General features: G+C 46.2%; 1 protein-coding gene across 1 annotated transcript in view; it reads right to left on the bottom strand.

The window, feature by feature from the left end:
• Positions 1-716: 716 nt before the first annotated feature.
• The window catches only part of pdlim7 (PDZ and LIM domain 7), a 75,505-nt gene continuing 57,340 nt past the window's right edge, over positions 717-18,881 (bottom strand). The window contains exons 11-15 of the mRNA XM_065019099.1: positions 18,572-18,752; positions 18,040-18,120; positions 17,851-17,890; positions 7,840-7,955; positions 717-5,346 (exon numbers count right to left, since the gene is read on the bottom strand). Coding sequence (XP_064875171.1) covers positions 5,260-5,346; positions 7,840-7,955; positions 17,851-17,890; positions 18,040-18,120; positions 18,572-18,752 — 505 coding nt within the window. The 3' untranslated portion in view covers positions 717-5,259. The remainder of the gene's footprint in view (positions 5,347-7,839; positions 7,956-17,850; positions 17,891-18,039; positions 18,121-18,571; positions 18,753-18,881) is intronic.

The raw sequence follows: 18,881 nt of genomic DNA, 5'->3' as shown, positions 1-18,881 counted from the left end.
TTATACACTTTTAAAAACGTTACAATACATTCATAAAATAATTCCCAACACAATGAATGTGTTGCACTCAGGCCCATTCTCCACTACCACACATCTACAACACAAAATCCATGTGTATGTGTGTGTATAGTGCGCATGTTATCATGTGTGTGTATGCATGTGTCTATGTTTGTGTTACTTCACAGTCCCCGCTGTTCCATGAGGTGTATTTTTTACCTGCTTTTTAAATCTGAATCTAATGCTTGTATCAGTTACCTGATGTGGAATAGAGTTCCCTGTAGTCATGGCTCTATGTAGTACTGTGGAATAGAGTTCCATGTAGTCATGGCTCTATGTGGTACTGTGGAATAGAGTTCCATGTAGTCATGGCTCTATGTAGTACTGTGGAATAGAGTTCCATGTAGTCATGGCCCTATGTAGTACTGTACTGTGTTTTTTTCTTCTCATTTTGTCTGTCATAGTTGAAGTGTACCTATGATGAAAATTACAGGCCTCTCTCATCTTTTTAAGTGGGAGAACTTGCACAATTGGTGGCTGACTAAATACTTTTTTTTGCCCCACTGTATATAAAATAGACTATTCATAACCGCCAAACAGATCGGTAGAAATGGTCGGACACATTGTACGCTTTCCTCAAACTTGAAACTCAGAGGAAAAACCGCCTGTTTAAATGATTCTGGTTCTGGCGCCGGGTCTGCAGAGGGAAAAGGAACGCAGACATTTTATTTATTTATTAATTGGTTCTAATACACAATACAGCTCATCTATCAAGGATATCAATTATTCCTCTAAAAACATCTCTAGCGTGTACACATGAATACAGCAGTTTTTCGTTCAAATTTAAGTATTTTTTTTGTAAAAGCTCAGTGTGCAAAGCTTGAAAAGACACTTGGTATACAATACTTTAATACAACAACAATTTTTTATTTTATTCTATAATTATAATCCTATTGTTCTTGGAGCAGAAGTTGACGTTAGTGGGGGAATCAGACCATTAGGTTGACATTGTGTACAATTGTAGGAATGGGTTCTTGTCAGACGAGAACCATCTCAGCCCTCTGCAAACAAACAAACAAATACATTACTAAATTATTTGGTTTCAAACACACCCAACAAATAACTACTTCACAGGCCTCTTGTGAGACTTGAGCTCTATTCAAACAGGTGTTGCTGAAGCGTTACAGATTTCAAATTGTTTTTTAAAGGTAATTTGATATTGAGCCGGTATATACAGCATTTACCATGCAGTCTCCGGCCAAAAAAAAAACAGTTTAGAACATTGCTTTTAAATGTAATTAACGTTGTAAAGATGAATTTCAAAGATTGGGATTACAGATAGATACAGTATTTGGTTCAATACATAAAGCCACTTGTATAGAATGACTCCCAGGACAACAATGACTACAAATCCCAGGACAACACAATGACTACAAATCCCAGGACAACACAATGACTACAAATCCCATTAAAAAAAAGTTAGGGTCAATTCCAACAGTCAATTAGTTGTCACGATATTCTAGAAATGTTCTGTGAGATCTTACTTCCATAGTTTAAACTGGATTTGACCCTTGACCCCCAGCCCTGTAAACAAGCCATAGTTTATTTCCATAAATAGTACATTGATAGTGATGCTTCAAAATACTAAATCATTTTTATGATTTTACTCATTCTAATTTAAACGAATCAATTACTAATATAGCTGTCGTGAAGTGAAGTACTCTGGGATCAATATGGAGTGTTCTACAGTATCTATAGTGACTAGTGCAATATGGGCTGTGTCCTAAAGTACTCCCTATTTCCTTTATATAGTGCACTACTTTATAAAAGGGAATGGGGCATAGGGAATAGGGCACTGGTCTAAAGTAGTGTACTATATAGTGAATAGGGTCCTGGTCTAAAGTAGTGCACTATATAGGGAATAGGGCTCTGGTCTAAAGTAGTGCACTATATAGGGAATAGGGCTCTGGTCTAAAGTAGTGCACTATATAGGGAATAGGGCTCTGGTCTAAAGTAGTGCACTATATAGGGAATAGGGCTCTGGTCTAAAGTAGTGCACTATATAAGGAATAGGGTCCTGGTCTAAAGTAGTGCACTATATAGGGAATAGGGCTCTGGTCTAAAGTAGTGCACTATATAGGGAATAGGGCTCTGGTCTAAAGTAGTGCACTATATAGGGAATAGGGCTCTGGTCTAAAGTAGTGCACTATATAGGGAATAGGGTCCTGGTCTAAAGTAGTGCACTATATAGGGAATAGAGCTCTGGTCTAAAGTAGTGTACTATATAGGGAATAGGGCTCTGGTCTAAAGTAGTGCACTATATAGGGAATAGGGATCTATTTACACAGGTGCACCTTGTGCTAGAGACATTAAAAGGCCACTCTAAAATGTGAAGTTTTGTCACACAACACAATGCCATAGATGTCTCAAGTTTTGAGAGACAGTGCAAATGGCCTGCTGCCTGAAGGAACGTCCACCACAGCTGTTGCCGGAGAATTGTATATTTATTTCCCCATAAGATGGCCTCCAACGTCGTTTTTTGTGAATTAGGCAGCACGTCCAACCGGACTCACAATCGCAGATCACGTTTAACCATGCCAGGACCTCCACATTCGGCTTCTTCCCGTGTGGGAAGGGGGACGGACGTGATAACACCCTATTGTGGGAAAACTTTATCTGATTGGCTGACGGCCTATGCCGTCCAATGGCTGCATCCCTGCCCAGTCATGTGAAATCCATAGATTAGGGCCCAATTATTTTTTTTCAATTGACTGATTTCCTTACTGCAGTACTGTTGGTAATGGGCAACCTTACTGCAGTACTGTTGGTAATAGGCAACCTTACTGCTGTACTGTTGATAATGGGCAACCTTACTGCTATACTGTTGGTAATGGGGAACCTTACTGCTATACTGTTGGTAATGGGAAACCTTACTGCTGTACTGTTGGTAATGGGCAACCTTACTGCAGTACTGTTGGTAATGGGCAACCTTACTGCAGTACTGTTGGTAATGGGCAACCTTACTGCAGTACTGTTGGTAATGGGCAACCTTACTGCAGTACTGTTGGTAATGGACAACCTTACTGCAGTACTGTTGGTAATGGACAACCTTACTGCTGTACTGATGGTAATGGGCAGCCTTACTGCTATACTGTTGGTAATGGGCAACCTTACTGCTGTACTGTTGGTAATGGGCAACCTTACTGCTGTACTGTTGGTAATGGGCAACCTTACTGCTGTACTGTTGGTAATGGGCAACCTTACTGCTATACTGTTGGTAATGGGCAACCTTACTGCTGTACTGTTGGTAATGGGCAACCTTACTGCAGTACTGTTGGTAATGGGCAACCTTACTGCTGTACTGTTGGTAATGGGCAACCTTACTGCTGTACTGTTGGTAATGGGCAACCTTACTGCAGTACTGTTGGTAATGGACAACCTTACTCTAGTACTGATGGTAATGGGCAACCTTACTGCTGTACTGATGGTAATGGGCAACCTTACTGCTATACTGATGGTAATGGGCAACCTTACTCTAGTACTGTTGGTAATGGGCAACCTTACTGCTGTACTGATGGTAATGGGCAACCTTACTCTAGTACTGATGGTAATGGGCAACCTTACTGCAGTACTGTTGGTAATGGACAACCTTACTCTAGTACTGATGGTAATGGGCAACCTTACTGCTGTACTGTTGGTAATGGGCAACCTTACTGCTGTACTGTTAGTAATGGGCAACCTTACTGCAGTACTGTTGGTAATGGACAACCTTACTCTAGTACTGATGGTAATGGGCAACCTTACTGCTATACTGATGGTAATGGGCAACCTTACTGCTGTACTGTTGGTAATGGGCAACCTTACTGCAGTACTGTTGGTAATGGGCAACCTTACAGCAGTAATGTTGCCCATTACCAACAGTACTGCAGTAATGTTGCCCATTACCAACAGTACTAGAGTAAGGTTGCCCATTACCATCAGTACTGCAGTAATGTTGCCCATTACCATCAGTACTAGAGTAAGGTTGCCCATTACCATCAGTACTGCAGTAAGGTTGCCCCTTATATTACCTTAAGTACTGCAGTAAGGTTGCCCATTATATTACCTTAAGTACTGCAGTAAGGTTGCCCATTATATTACCTTAAGTACTGGAGTAAGGTTGCCCCTTATATTACTTTAAGTACTGCAGTAAGGTTGCCCATTATATTACCTTAAGTACTGGAGTAAGGTTGCCCCTTATATTACCTTAAGTACTGGAGTAAGGTTGCCCCTTATATTACCTTAAGTACTGCAGTAAGGTTGCCCATTATATTACCTTAAGTACTGGAGTAAGGTTGCCCCTTATATTACCTTAAGTACTGGAGTAAGGTTGCCCCTTATATTACCTTAAGTACTGCAGTAAGGTTGCCCCTTATATTACCTTAAGTACTGGAGTATAGAGGGGCATCAAACGAACCAGAGACTAAGATTGGACTTTAAATGAAGTCGGTAGTGGAGCGATAGTTAAATGTAACATCTTAGAAAATGACACACTAAAATGGTTGTTTCAACTTTGAAGACACTTTAAAAGACAGTTAAAGTGAAATGGAGCTAAGTGTGACATTTTACCAAACTAACAGCCGCTGCCCAAACAGTTGAACTGACTAGACACATTGCAGCAGTAAAGAATGACTTGTCAACACCAGTGGTTAGCATTTTAAACCAGTGGTTAGCATTTTAAACCAGTGGTTAGCATTTTAAATGTAAATGTAAATGTAAATGTTAGCATCACAATCACAGAGGGAGAATGACACACACACACACATATACATATATTCAGTGGTTCACTGGTAATACATGAGACATACAGAATTGAGCTAAGGCTTGAAATGACTCTGTTTGTAATAACATTACAACATGATACTAGAGTAACCTGCTATGACGAACAACAGTAGAGAAACTAGGCAGTTAGTTGGAAAAAGGTTGACATCAAATTCCTTCAGATCTTAGACTAAGAGACCATGAAGTATGACTGACAGCAGAGGGAGCCAATGGGAGGGAGCCAATGGGAGGGAGCCAGCACAGGATGCATTTGAAAAGTCCAGGGATAGAAGTATATGTGAACACATCTTTAGCTGAGCGATAGCGAGGATCTGAAAAGCTGTCTGGTTTGCAGTGGAGTGGAGAGTGACTGGAGCTGTGCGATGCGGAGGTCTTCAGGGTTCAGAGAATGGTTCCTGTCCCCTCTGAACCACCTCTCCCCCCTCCCTCCCTCCCTCCCTCTCAGACGGGAGCAAAGGCATGGCCTTTACACAGTGGCTTATCCTTCTTAGAGTAGAACGTCTTTCCTTCCAGGTTGATCTGGCAGAACTGAGAGACGGAGAGAGAGACTGAGGTTGGAGCAGGTTCAGGAGAGACAGGTAGAGAGACGTAGGATGGAGCAGGTTCAGGAGAGACAGGTAGAGAGACGTAGGTTGGAGCAGGTTCAGGAGAGACGTAGGATGGAGCAGGTTCAGGAGAGACGTAGGTTGGAGCAGGTTCAGGAGAGACGTAGGGTGGAGCAGGTTCAGGAGAGACGTAGGGTGGAGCAGGTTCAGGAGAGACAGGTAGAGAGACGTAGGTTGGAGCAGGTTCAGGAGAGACAGGCAGAGAGACGTAGGATGGAGCAGGTTCAGGAGAGACGTAGGATGGAGCAGGTTCAGGAGAGACGTAGGATGGAGCAGGTTCAGGAGAGACAGGTAGAGAGACGCAGGATGTAGCAGGTTCAGGAGAGACGTAGGTTGTAGCAGGTTCAGGAGAGACGTAGGATGGAGCAGGTTCAGGAGAGACGTAGGATGGAGCAGGTTCAGGAGAGACAGGCAGAGAGACGTAGGATGGAGCAGGTTCAGGAGAGACGTAGGTTGGAGCAGGTTCAGGAGAGACGTAGGTTGGAGTAGGTTCAGGAGAGACGCAGGTTCAGGAGAGACGTAGGTTGGAGCAGGTTCAGGAGAGACAGGCAGAGAGACATAGGATGGAGCAGGTTCAGGAGAGACAGGAAGAGAGAAGTAGGATGGAGCAGGTTCAGGAGAGACGTAGGATGGAGCAGGTTCAGGAGAGACAGGTAGAGACGAAGGAACAGTTGAAGTCGGAAGTCTACATACACCTTAGCCAACTACATTTAAACTCAGTTTTTCACAATTCCTGACATTTAATCCAAGTAAAAATTCCCGGTCTTAGGTCAGTTAGGATCACCACTTTATTTTAAGAATGTGAAATGTCAGAATAATAGTAGACATAATTATTTCTTTCAGGTTTTATTTCTTTCATCACATTCCCAGTGGGTCAGAAGTTCACATACACTCACTTAGTATTGGGTAGCATTGCCTTTAAATTGTTTAACTTGGGTCAAACATTCCGGGTAGCCTTCCACAAGCTTCCCACAATAAGTTGGGTGAATTTTGGCCCATTCCTCCTGACAGAGCTGGTGTAACTGAGTCAGGTTTGTAGGCCTCCTTGCTCATACACACTTTTTCAGTTCTGCCCACAAATGTTCTATAGGATTGAGGTCAGGGCTTTGTGATGGCCACTCCAATACCTTGACTTTGTTGTCCTTAAGCCATTTTGCCACAACTTTGGAAGTATGCTTGGGATCATTGTCCATTTGGAAGACCCATTTGCGACCAAGCTTTAACTTCCTGACTGATGTCTTGAGCTGTTGCTTCAATATATCCACATAATTTTCCTACCTCATGATGCCATCTATTTTGTGAAGTGCATCAGTCCCTCCTGCAGAAAAGCACCCCCACAACATGATGCTGCCAACCCCATGCTTCACCGTTGGGATGGTGTTCTTCGGCTTGCAGGCCTCCCCCTTTTTCCTCCAAACATAACGATGGTCATTATGGCCAAACAGTTCTATTTTTGTTTCATCAGACCAGAGGACATTTCTCCAAAAAGTCCGATCTTTGTCCCCATGTGCAGTTGCAAGACAGTGTCTTTTTGTGGTGGTTTTGGAGCAGTAGCTTCTTCCTTGCTGAGCGGCCTTTCAGGTTATGTCGATATAGGACTCGTTTTACTGTGGATATAGATACTTTTGTACCCGTTTCCTCCAGAATCTTCACAAGGTCCTTTGATGTTGTTCTGGCATTGATTTGCACTTTTCACACCAAAGTACGTTCATCTCTAGGAGACAGAACCAGTCTCCTTCCTGAGCGGTATGACGGCTGCGTGGTCCCATGGTGTTTATACTTGCCTACTATTGTTTGTACAGATGAACGTGGTACCTTCAGGCGTTTGGAAATTTCTCCCAAGGATGAACCAGACTTTGGAGGTCAACAATATTTTTCTGAGGTCTTGAGGAAATCAAAAGAAATCAGCCATGATGTCAAGCAATAAGGCTGAGTTTGAAGGTAGGCCTTGAAATACATCCACAGGTACACCTCCAATTGACTCAAATGATGTCAATTAGCCTATCAGAAAATTCTAAAGCCATGATGGAATTTTCTGGAATTTTCCAAGCTGTTCACAGGCACAGTAAACTGAGTGTATGTAAACTTCTGACCCACTGTAATTGTGATACAGTGGAATTATAAGTGAAATATTGTGTCTGTCAACAATTGTTGTAAAAATTATTTGTGTCATGAACAAAGTAGATGTCCTGACCGACTTGCCAAAAACTATAGTTTGGTAACAAAAAAATGTGTGGAGTGGTTAAAAAATGAGTTGTAATGACTCCAACCTAAGTGTAGGTAAACTTCCGACTTCAACTGTAGATAGAGGTGACATAGACCGAGGTAGAGATGAATGGAGATTGAGGTAGACAGGTAGAGATGAATGTAGATAGAGGTGACATAGACCGAGGTCCAGGTGAATCAGGAGACTTACAGCGCAGACAAAGCAGGTGTCGTGCCAACTGTATCCCAAGGCCTCTAGGAAGCGGTCCCCAGCATCGATCTTAAAGTCACAGCCATGACATTTAGTACCAAACATCTTCTCATAATCTGCAGGGAGAGGGAGAGAGAGGTTAGTGATAGAAAGGAGGATGGGAGAGGTGGGGAGAGGTTGAGAGTTACCATATTCATCAGCAAAACATTTTCTTTCCCTTGTAAGGTTTTGGTCTGAGAAGATCAACAGCAGATCAAATAAGAAAGAAAGGGAAGGGATGACATCAGTGATGTTGCTGCTGCATGTGGGGAAGGGATGACATCAGTGATGTTGCTGCTGCATGTGGGGAAGGGATGACATCAGTGATGTTGCTGCTGCATGTGGGGAAGGGATGACATCAGTGATGTTGCTGCTGCATGTGGGGAAGGGATGACATCAGTGATGTTGCTGCTGCATGTGGGGAAGGGATGACATCAGTGATGTTGCTGCTGCATGTGGGGAAGGGATGACATCAGTGATGTTGCTGCTGCATGTGGGGAAGGGATGACATCAGTGATGTTGCTGCTGCATGTGGGGAAGGGATGACATCAGTGATGTTGCTGCTGTGGGGAAGGGATGACATCAGTGATGTTGGCTGCAAAGGGATGACATCAGTGATGTTGCTGCTGCATGTAGGGAAGGGATGACATCAGTGATGTTGCTGCTGTGGGGAAGGGATGACATCAGTGATGTTGCTGCTGCATGTAGGGAAGGGATGACATCAGTGATGTTGCTGCATGTAGGGGAAGGGATGACATCAGTGATGGGCTGCATGTAGGGAAGGGATGACATCAGTGATGTTGCTGCTGCATGTGGGGAAGGGATGACATCAGTGATGTTGCTGCTGCATCAGTGATGGCTGCATGGGGAAGGGATGACATCAGTGATGTTGCTGCTGCATGTGGGGAAGGGATGACATCAGTGATGTTGCTGCTGCATGTGGGGAAGGGATGACATCAGTGATGTTGCTGCTGCATGTGGGGAAGGGATGACATCAGTGATGTTGCTGCTGCATGTGGGGAAGGGATGACATCAGTGATGTTGCTGCTGCATGTGGGGAAGGGATGACATCAGTGATGTTGCTGCTGCATGTGGGGAAGGGATGACATCAGTGATGTTGCTGCTGCATGTGGGGAAGGGATGACATCAGTGATGTTGCTGCTGCATCAGTGATGTTGGATGTAGGAAGGGATGACATCAGTGATGTTGCTGCTGCATGTGGGGAAGGGATGACATCAGTGATGTTGCTGCTGCATGTGGGGAAGGGATGACATCAGTGATGTTGCTGCTGCATGTGGGGGAAGGGATGACATCAGTGATGTTGCTGCTGCATGACATCAGTGATGGGAAGGGATGACATCAGTGATGTTGCTGCTGCATGTGGGAAGGGATGACATCAGTGATGTTGCTGCTGCATCAGTGATGTTGCTGCTGCAGGGATGATGACATCAGTGATGTTGCTGCTGCATGTGGGGAAGGGATGACATCAGTGATGTTGCTGCTGCATGTGGGGAAGGGATGACATCAGTGATGTTCCTGCATGTGGGGAAGGGATGACATCAGTGATGTTGCTGCTGCATGTGGGAAGGGATGACATCAGTGATGTTGCTGCTGCATGTGGGGGGAAGGGATGACATCAGTGATGTTGCTGCTGCATGTGGGGAAGGGATGACATCAGTGATGTTGCTGCTGCATGTGGGGAAGGGATGACATCAGTGATGTTGCTGCTGCAAGGGATGACATCAGTGATGTTGCTGCTGCATGTGGGGGAAGGATGACATCAGTGATGTTGCTGCTGCCTGTGGGGAAGGGATGACATCAGTGATGTTGCTGCTGCATGTGGGGAAGGGATGACATCAGTGATGTTGCTGCTGCATGTGGGAAGGGATGACATCAGTGATGCTTGTGCTGCATGTTGCTGCTGCATGGGGGAAGGGATGACATCAGTGATGTTGCTGCTGCAGGGGGAAGGGATGACATCAGTGATGTTGCTGCTGCATGCAGGTGGGAAGGGATGACATCAGTGATGTTGCTGCTGCTGACAGGATGGGGTGAAGGGATGACATCAGTGATGTTGCTGCTGCATGTGGGGAAGGGATGACATCAGTGATGTTGCTGCTGCATGATGGGGAAGGGATGACATCAGTGATGTTGCTGCTGCATGTGGGGAAGGGATGACATCAGTGATGTTGCTGCTGCATGTGGGGAAGGGATGACATCAGTGATGTTGCTGCTGCATGTGGGGAAGGGATGACATCAGTGATGTTGCTGCTGCATGTGGGGAAGGTATGACATCAGTGATGTTGCTGCTGCATGTGGGGAAGGGATGACATCAGTGATGTTGCTGCTGCATGTGGGGAAGGGATGACATCAGTGATGTTGCTGCTGCCTGTGGGGAAGGGATGACATCAGTGATGTTGCTGCATGTAGGGAAGGGATGACATCAGTGATGTTCTGCTGCATGTGGGGAAGGGATGACATCAGTGATGTTGCTGCATGTAGGGAAGGGATGACATCAGTGATGTTCCTGCATGTAGGGAAGGGATGACATCAGGGATTGTTACGGATACAGTTATCCTGTGTGTGTGTGTATCCTGTGTGTGTGTTTCTTTTCTCTCCTTCTCCCCTCACAGGTGAAAATCATCACTCCCCAATCAGTCAACAATCAATCATCAATCAGAAGACACACCTCCTCCTATTTCCTACCCTATCACAGTTCCTTCCCCATGGTTTAAAAACCCCATCATTTGTTTGTTCTAGAGCTCAATCTCTAGCTCAATCTCTCTGTAAATGCCATGTCTGTAGGTCTCTGTGTTTCACTCTCTTTGTGTCTTAACCTCTCTTTTGTTTAAGCACCTCCATAGCACTTTGTCATCACCTGTGAGTATTGTTTTTGGTTATGGTGTTTGTTTGTTGCTGGTGGGAAAAGGGGGAAACCAAGACAAGTCGCCCATGGGCATACACTACCCGTAGGTGAACTTTGTTAAATACACTAGTTAGAACTGGGCGGACCACCCACTGTATTTTTGGTTAGTTAGTTAGCTGTTGTTAAAGTAGGCTAGTCTAGCTTAGGGGTGTTTTTGAATACTTATTGTTTCTTTCCTTGGGTCCAGCTCAGCCCCTTTTCCTGCTCCCCCCATTACCGTGTGTTTATAAATAAACCTGGAGTTTGACGGTAGATTTCTGTTGTCGTGGTTATTTCGTTCACACTTTTACTTTGTCACAATAATGATTTGCATGAGTTATGTTACGGGTCTCATTACCATCCCCCCTAGACTGTCGGGCCAAAAGGGATTCGTAACAGGGATGTTCCTGCTGCATGTAGGGAAGGGATGACATCAGTGATGTTGCTGCATGTAGGGAAGGGATGACATCAGTGATGTTGCTGCTGCATGTTGGGAAGGGATGACATCAGTGATGTTGCTGCATGTAGGGAAGGGATGACATCAGTGATGTTCCTGCTGCATGTAGGGAAGGGATGACATCAGTGATGTTGCTGCTGCATGTGGGGAAGGGATGACATCAGTGATGTTGCTGCTGCTGCATGTAGGGAAGGGATGACATCAGTGATGTTGCTGCTGCTGCATGTAGGGAAGGGATGACATCAGTGATGTTCCTGCTGCTGCATGTAGGGAAGGGATGACATCAGTGATGTTGCTGCTGCTGCATGTAGGGAAGGGATGACATCAGTGATGTTCCTGCTGCTGCATGTAGGGAAGGGATGACATCAGTGATGTTCCTGCTGCTGCATGTAGGGAAGGGATGACATCAGTGATGTTCCTGCTGCAAGTGGGGAAGGGATGACATCAGTGATGTTCCTGCTGCATGTAGGGAAGGGATGACATCAGTGATGTTGCTGCTGCAAGTGGGGAAGGGATGACATCAGTGATGTTGCTGCTGCTGCATGTAGGGAAGGGATGACATCAGTGATGTTGCTGCTGCATGTAGGGAAGGGATGACATCAGTGATGTTGCTGCTGCAAGTGGGGAAGGGATGACATCAGTGATGTTGCTGCTGCATGTGGGGAAGGGATGACATCAGTGATGTTGCTGCTGCATGTGGGGAAGGGATGACATCAGTGATGTTGCTGCTGCAAGTGGGGAAGGGATGACATCAGTGATGTTGCTGCTGCTGCATGTAGGGAAGGGATGACATCAGTGATGTTGCTGCTGCATGTAGGGAAGGGATGACATCAGTGATGTTGCTGCTGCAAGTGGGGAAGGGATGACATCAGTGATGTTGCTGCTGCATGTAGGGAAGGGATGACATCAGTGATGTTCCTGCTGCTGCATGTAGGGAAGGGGTGACATCAGTGATGTTGCTGCTGCGTGTAGGGAAGGGATGACATCAGTGATGTTGCTGCTGCATGTAGGGAAGGGGTGACATCAGTGATGTTGCTGCATGTAGGGAAGGGATGACATCAGTGATGTTGCTGCTGCATGTGGGGAAGGGATGACATCAGTGATGTTGCTGCATGTAGGGAAGGGATGACATCAGTGATGTTGCTGCTGCATGTGGGGAAGGGATGACATCAGTGATGTTGCTGCATGTAGGGAAGGGATGACATCAGTGATGTTGCTGCTGCATGTGGGGAAGGGATGACATCAGTGATGTTGCTGCTGCATGTGGGGAAGGGATGACATCAGTGATGTTGCTGCTGCATGTGGGGAAGGGATGACATCAGTGATGTTCCTGCATGTGGGGAAGGGATGACATCAGTGATGTTGCTGCTGCATGTGGGGAAGGGATGACATCAGTGATGTTGCTGCTGCATGTGGGGAAGGGATGACATCAGTGATGTTGCTGCTGCATGTGGGGAAGGGATGACATCAGTGATGTTGCTGCTGCATGTGGGGAAGGGATGACATCAGTGATGTTCCTGCATGTGGGGAAGGGATGACATCAGTGATGTTCCTGCATGTAGGGAAGGGATGACATCAGTGATGTTGCTGCTGCATGTGGGGAAGGGATGACTGCAGTGATGTTGCTGCTGCATGTGGGGAAGGGATGACATCAGTGATGTTGCTGCTGCATGTGGGGAAGGGATGACATCAGTGATGTTGCTGCTGCCTGTGGGGAAGGGATGACATCAGTGATGTTCCTGCATGTAGGGAAGGGATGACATCAGTGATGTTGCTGCTGCTGCAGGTGGGGAAGGGATGACATCAGTGATGTTCCTGCATGTAGGGAAGGGATGACATCAGTGATGTTGCTGCTGCATGTGGGGAAGGGATGACATCAGTGATGTTGCTGCTGCATGTAGGGAAGGGATGACATCAGTGATGTTCCTGCATGTAGGGAAGGGATAACATCAGTGATGTTGCTGCTGCATGTGGGGAAGGTATGACATTAGTGATGTTGCTGCTGCATGTGGGGAAGGGATGACATCAGTGATGTTGCTGCTGCATGTGGGGAAGGGATGACATCAGTGATGTTGCTGCTGCATGTGGGGAAGGGATGACATCAGTGATGTTGCTGCTGCATGTGGGGAAGGGATGACATCAGTGATGTTGCTGCTGCATGTGGGGAAGGGATGACATCAGTGATGTTGCTGCTGCATGTGGGGAAGGGATGACATCAGTGATGTTGCTGCTGCATGTGGGGAAGGGATGACATCAGTGATGTTGCTGCTGCATGTGGGGAAGGGATGACATCAGTGATGTTGCTGCTGCATGTGGGGAAGGGATGACATCAGTGATGTTGCTGCTGCATGTGGGGAAGGGATGACATCAGTGATGTTGCTGCTGCATGTGGGGAAGGGATGACATCAGTGATGTTGCTGCTGCCTGTGGGGAAGGGATGACATCAGTGATGTTGCTGCTGCATGTAGGGAAGGGATGACATCAGTGATGTTGCTGCTGCATGTGGGGAAGGGATGACATCAGTGATGTTGCTGCATGTAGGGAAGGGATGACATCAGTGATGTTGCTGCATGTAGGGAAGGGATGACATCAGTGATGTTGCTGCTGCTGCAGGTGGGGAAGGGATGACATCAGTGATGTTGCTGCTGCATGTAGGGAAGGGATGACATCAGTGATGTTGCTGCTGCATGTAGGGAAGGGATGACATCAGTGATGTTGCTGCTGCATGTAGGGAAGGGATGACATCAGTGATGTTGCTGCTGCCTGTGGGGAAGGGATGACATCAGTGATGTTGCTGCATGTAGGGAAGGGATGACATCAGTGATGTTCCTGCATGTAGGGAAGGTATGACATCAGTGATGTTGCTGCTGCTGCAGGTGGGGAAGGGATGACATCAGTGATGTTCCTGCATGTAGGGAAGGGATGACATCAGGGATTGTTACGGATACAGTTATCCTGTGTGTGTGTGTATCCTGTGTGTGTGTTTCTTTTCTCTCCTTCTCCCCTCACAGGTGAAAATCATCACTCCCCAATCAGTCAACAATCAATCATCAATCAGAAGACACACCTCCTCCTATTTCCTACCCTATCACAGTTCCTTCCCCATGGTTTAAAAACCCCATCATTTGTTTGTTCTAGAGCTCAATCTCTCTGTAAATGCCATGTCTGTAGGTCTCTGTGTTTCACTCTCTTTGTGTCTTAACCTCTCTTTTGTTTAAGCACCTCCATAGCACTTTGTCATCACCTGTGAGTATTGTTTTTGGTTATGGTGTTTGTTTGTTGCTGGTGGGAAAAGGGGGAAACCAAGACAAGTCGCCCATGGGCATACACTACCCGTAGGTGAACTTTGTTAAATACACTAGTTAGAACTGGGCGGACCACCCACTGTATTTTTGGTTAGTTAGTTAGCTGTTGTTAAAGTAGGCTAGTCTAGCTTAGGGGTGTTTTTGAATACTTATTGTTTCTTTCCTTGGGTCCAGCTCAGCCCCTTTTCCTGCTCCCCCCATTACCGTGTGTTTATAAATAAACCTGGAGTTTGACGGTAGATTTCTGTTGTCGTGGTTATTTCGTTCACACTTTTACTTTGTCACAATAATGATTTGCATGAGTTATGTTACGGGTCTCATTACCATCCCCCCTAGACTGTCGGGCCAAAAGGGATTCGTAACAGGGATGTTCCTGCTGCATGTAGGGAAGGGATGACATCAGTGATGTTGCTGCATGTAGGGAAGGGATGACATCAGTGATGTTGCTGCTGCATGTTGGGAAGGGATGACATCAGTGATGTTGCTGCTGCTGCATGTAGGGAAGGGATGACATCAGTGATGTTCCTGCTGCATGTAGGGAAGGGATGACATCAGTGATGTTGCTGCATGTAGGGAAGGGATGACATCAGTGATGTTGCTGCTGCATGTAGGGAAGGGATGACATCAGTGATGTTGCTGCTGCATGTAGGGAAGGGATGACATCAGTGATGTTCCTGCTGCATGTAGGGAAGGGATGACATCAGTGATGTTGCTGCATGTAGGGAAGGGATGACATCAGTGATGTTGCTGCTGCATGTAGGGAAGGGATGACATCAGTGATGTTGCTTGCATGCATCAGTGATGTTGCTGCTGCATGTGGGGAAGGGATGACATCAGTGATGTTCCTGCATGTAGGGAAGGGATGACATCAGTGATGTTGCTGCTGCATGTGGGGAAGGGATGACATCAGTGATGTTCCTGCATGTAGGGAAGGGATGACATCAGTGATGTTGCTGCTGCTGCATGTAGGGAAGGGATGACATCAGTGATGTTGCTGCTGCCTGTGGGGAAGGGATGACATCAGTGATGTTCCTGCATGTAGGGAAGGGATGAGGGTAGATTGCTCCACAGAATTCAATTGATTGTCATTTTCTTTTGCCAGGATCTCCGGGACTTTGAGAAAGTGGCTTTAGAGCCAGTATGTGGTGTGGTGTGTGTGTGTGTGAAGTGTTGTGTGGTTGTGGCGTGTGTGTGAGCAGCACAATCCCAGAGAGGTACTGAGGCGGCAAAATGTTTATCAACGCTGAAGGCCTTCAAATCAAATCGTGTGTGTGTGTGTGTGTGTGTGTGTGTGATGTGAGATGTAAATGGTTTCATGGGTCATAGCACAGCAGCACAATAGAGACAGCAGGAGCACGCTCCACTTATATAAACCAATAGACAAACACGTAACATAAAAGTCATCTAAGTAGATGATCTAGTAGCTGTGGACGGAGCGAGAGAGTCACTGAGACAATCTGTCCACACCAGAGGCTGTGAACGTCTAGTTTAACTCATCAGTTCTCGAACCAGAGGCTGTGAACGTCTAGTTTAACTCATCAGTTCTCGAACCAGAGGCTGTGAACGTCTAGTTTAACTCATCAGTTCTCGAACCAGAGGCTGTGAACGAGGCTCTCTAGTTTAACTCATCAGTTCTCGAACCAGAGGCTGTGAACGTCTAGTTTAACTCATCAGTTCTCGAACCAGAGGCTGTGAACGTCTAGTTTAACTCATCAGTTCTCGAACCAGAGGCTGTGAACGTCTAGTTTAACTCATCAGTTCTCGAACCAGAGGCTGTGAACGTCTAGTTTAACTCATCAGTTCTCGTGAACCTCATCAGTTCTCGAGAGGCTGTGAACGTCTAGTTTAACTCATCAGTTCTCGAACCAGAGGCTGTGAACGTCTAGTTTAACTCATCAGTTCTCGAACCAGAGGCTGTGAACGTCTCGAACCAGTTTAACTCATCAGTTCTCGAACCAGAGGCTGTGAACGTCTCATCAGTTTAACTCATCAGTTCTCGAACCAGAGGCTGTGAACGTCTAGTTTAACTCATCAGTTCTCGAACCAGAGGCTGTGAACGTCTAGTTTAACTCATCAGTTCTCGAACCAGAGGCTGTGAACGTCTAGTTTAACTCATCAGTTCTCGAACCAGAGGCTGTGAACGTCTAGTTTAACTCATCAGTTCTCGAACCAGAGGCTGTGAACGTCTAGTTTAACTCATCAGTTCTCGAACCAGAGGCTGTGAACGTCTAGTTTAACTCATCAGTTCTCGAACCAGAGGCTGTGAACGTCTAGTTTAACTCATCAGTTCTCGAACCAGAGGCTGTGAACGTCTAGTTTAACTCATCAGTTCTCTCATCAGTTCTCGAACCAGAGGCTGTGAACGTCTAGTTTAACTCATCAGTTCTCGAACCAGAGGCTGTGAACGTCTAGTTTAACTCATCAGTTCTTAACTCATCAGAACCAGAGGCTGTGAACGTCTAGTTTAACTCATCAGTTCTCGAACCAGAGGCTGTGAACGTCTAGTTTAACTCATCAGTTCTCATCAGTTCTCGAACCAGAGGCTGTGAACGTCTAGTTTAACTCATCAGTTCTCGAACCAGAGGCTGTGAACGTCTAGTTTAACTCATCAGTTCTCGAACCAGAGGCTGTGAACGTCTAGTTTAACTCATCAGTTCTCGAACCAGAGGCTGTGAACGTCTAGTTTAACTCATCAGTTCTCGAACCAGAGGCTGTGAACGTCTAGTTTAACTCATCAGTTCTCGAACCAGAGGCTGTGAACGTCTAGTTTAACCCGACAACAGTTTTCACTGTTTTGATTGAAAAGGTTAGAACAGCAACAGCTAACATGTAAGGCAACACACACACACACACACACACACACACACACACCTCACACACACACACACACACACACACACACACACACACACACACACACACACACACACCTCACAGTAAGGTTCTCCCTCCTCCATATAGAAGGCCTGGTTTCTGATGGGGTTCTTACACGCAGCACACACACACACACACACACACACACACACCTCACAGTAAGGTTCTCCCTCCTCCATATAGAAGGCCTGGTTTCTGATGGGGTTCTTACACGCAGCACACACACACACCTCTCTCTAAGCCTCACCTCTCTCACAGTAAGGTTCTCCCTCCTCCATATAGAAGGCCTGGTTTCTGATGGGGTTCTTACACGCAGCACACACACACACACACACCCTCACAGTAAGGTTCTCCCTCCTCCATATAGAAGGCCTGGTTTCTGATGGGGTTCTTACACGCAGCACACACACACACCTCTCTCTAAGCCTCACCTCTCTCACAGTAAGGTTCTCCCTCCTCCATATAGAAGGCCTGGTTTCTGATGGGGTTCTTACACGCAGTCACAGTAAGTTCTCCCTCCTCCATATAGAAGGCCTGGTTTCTGATGGGGTTCTTACACGCACACACACACACACCTGAAACCTCACTGGACATGGTTCTCCCTCCTCCATATAGAAGGCCTGGTTTCTGATGGGGCTCTTACACGCAGCACACATGAAACACTGGACATGGTAGGTCATCTTCAGAGCATGCATGATCTCCTAAACAGAGGAAGGAAGGAAGGAAGGAAGGGGGGTCAGGCCTCAGCTTACAGGTACATTGTGTCCTGCTAAACTAGCACGTGGTCCACAGTATTCTCATAGATGACAGTAGACCTGTCCTGCTAAACTAGCACGTGGTCCACATTCCACAGTATTCTCATAGATGACAGTATACCTGTCCTGCTAAACTAGCACGTGGTCCACAGTATTCTCATAGATGACAGTAGACCTGTCCTGCTAAACTAGCACGTGGTCCACATTCCACAGTATTCTCATAGATGACAGTATACCTGTCCTGCTAAACTAGCACGTGGTCCACAGTATTCTCATAGATGACAGTAGACCTGTCCTGCTAAACTAGCACGTGGTCCACATTCCACAGTATTCTCATAGATGACAGTATACCTGTCCTGCTAAACTAGCACGTGGTCCACATTAGTAGACATCTTACCCCTACGATAATCTTCTTGCATTTAGCACAGTTGGGAGCGTAGCGGTTATCGTAACACTTGGTGCAGAAGACTGAGCCTTTCTCCTCGAAGAATCCCCCCTCATCCAACATCACCTTACACTGGGAACACTGGAACTCTTCTGGGTGCCAGGACTGACCCAGAGCCACCAGGTACCGGCCCCTAGACACACACACACACACACACAGAGAGACAGAGACACACACAGACACACACAGACACAGAGACACACACAGAGACAGACACACACACACACAGAGACACACAGAGACAGACACACACAGAGACAGA

The sequence above is a fragment of the Oncorhynchus nerka genome, linkage group LG6 (genome assembly GCF_034236695.1).
Source record: "Oncorhynchus nerka isolate Pitt River linkage group LG6, Oner_Uvic_2.0, whole genome shotgun sequence".
Lineage (NCBI taxonomy): Eukaryota > Metazoa > Chordata > Actinopteri > Salmoniformes > Salmonidae > Oncorhynchus > Oncorhynchus nerka.
Note: the sequence above shows the minus strand (reverse complement) of the source record. Positions and strands in the feature narration are given on the sequence as shown.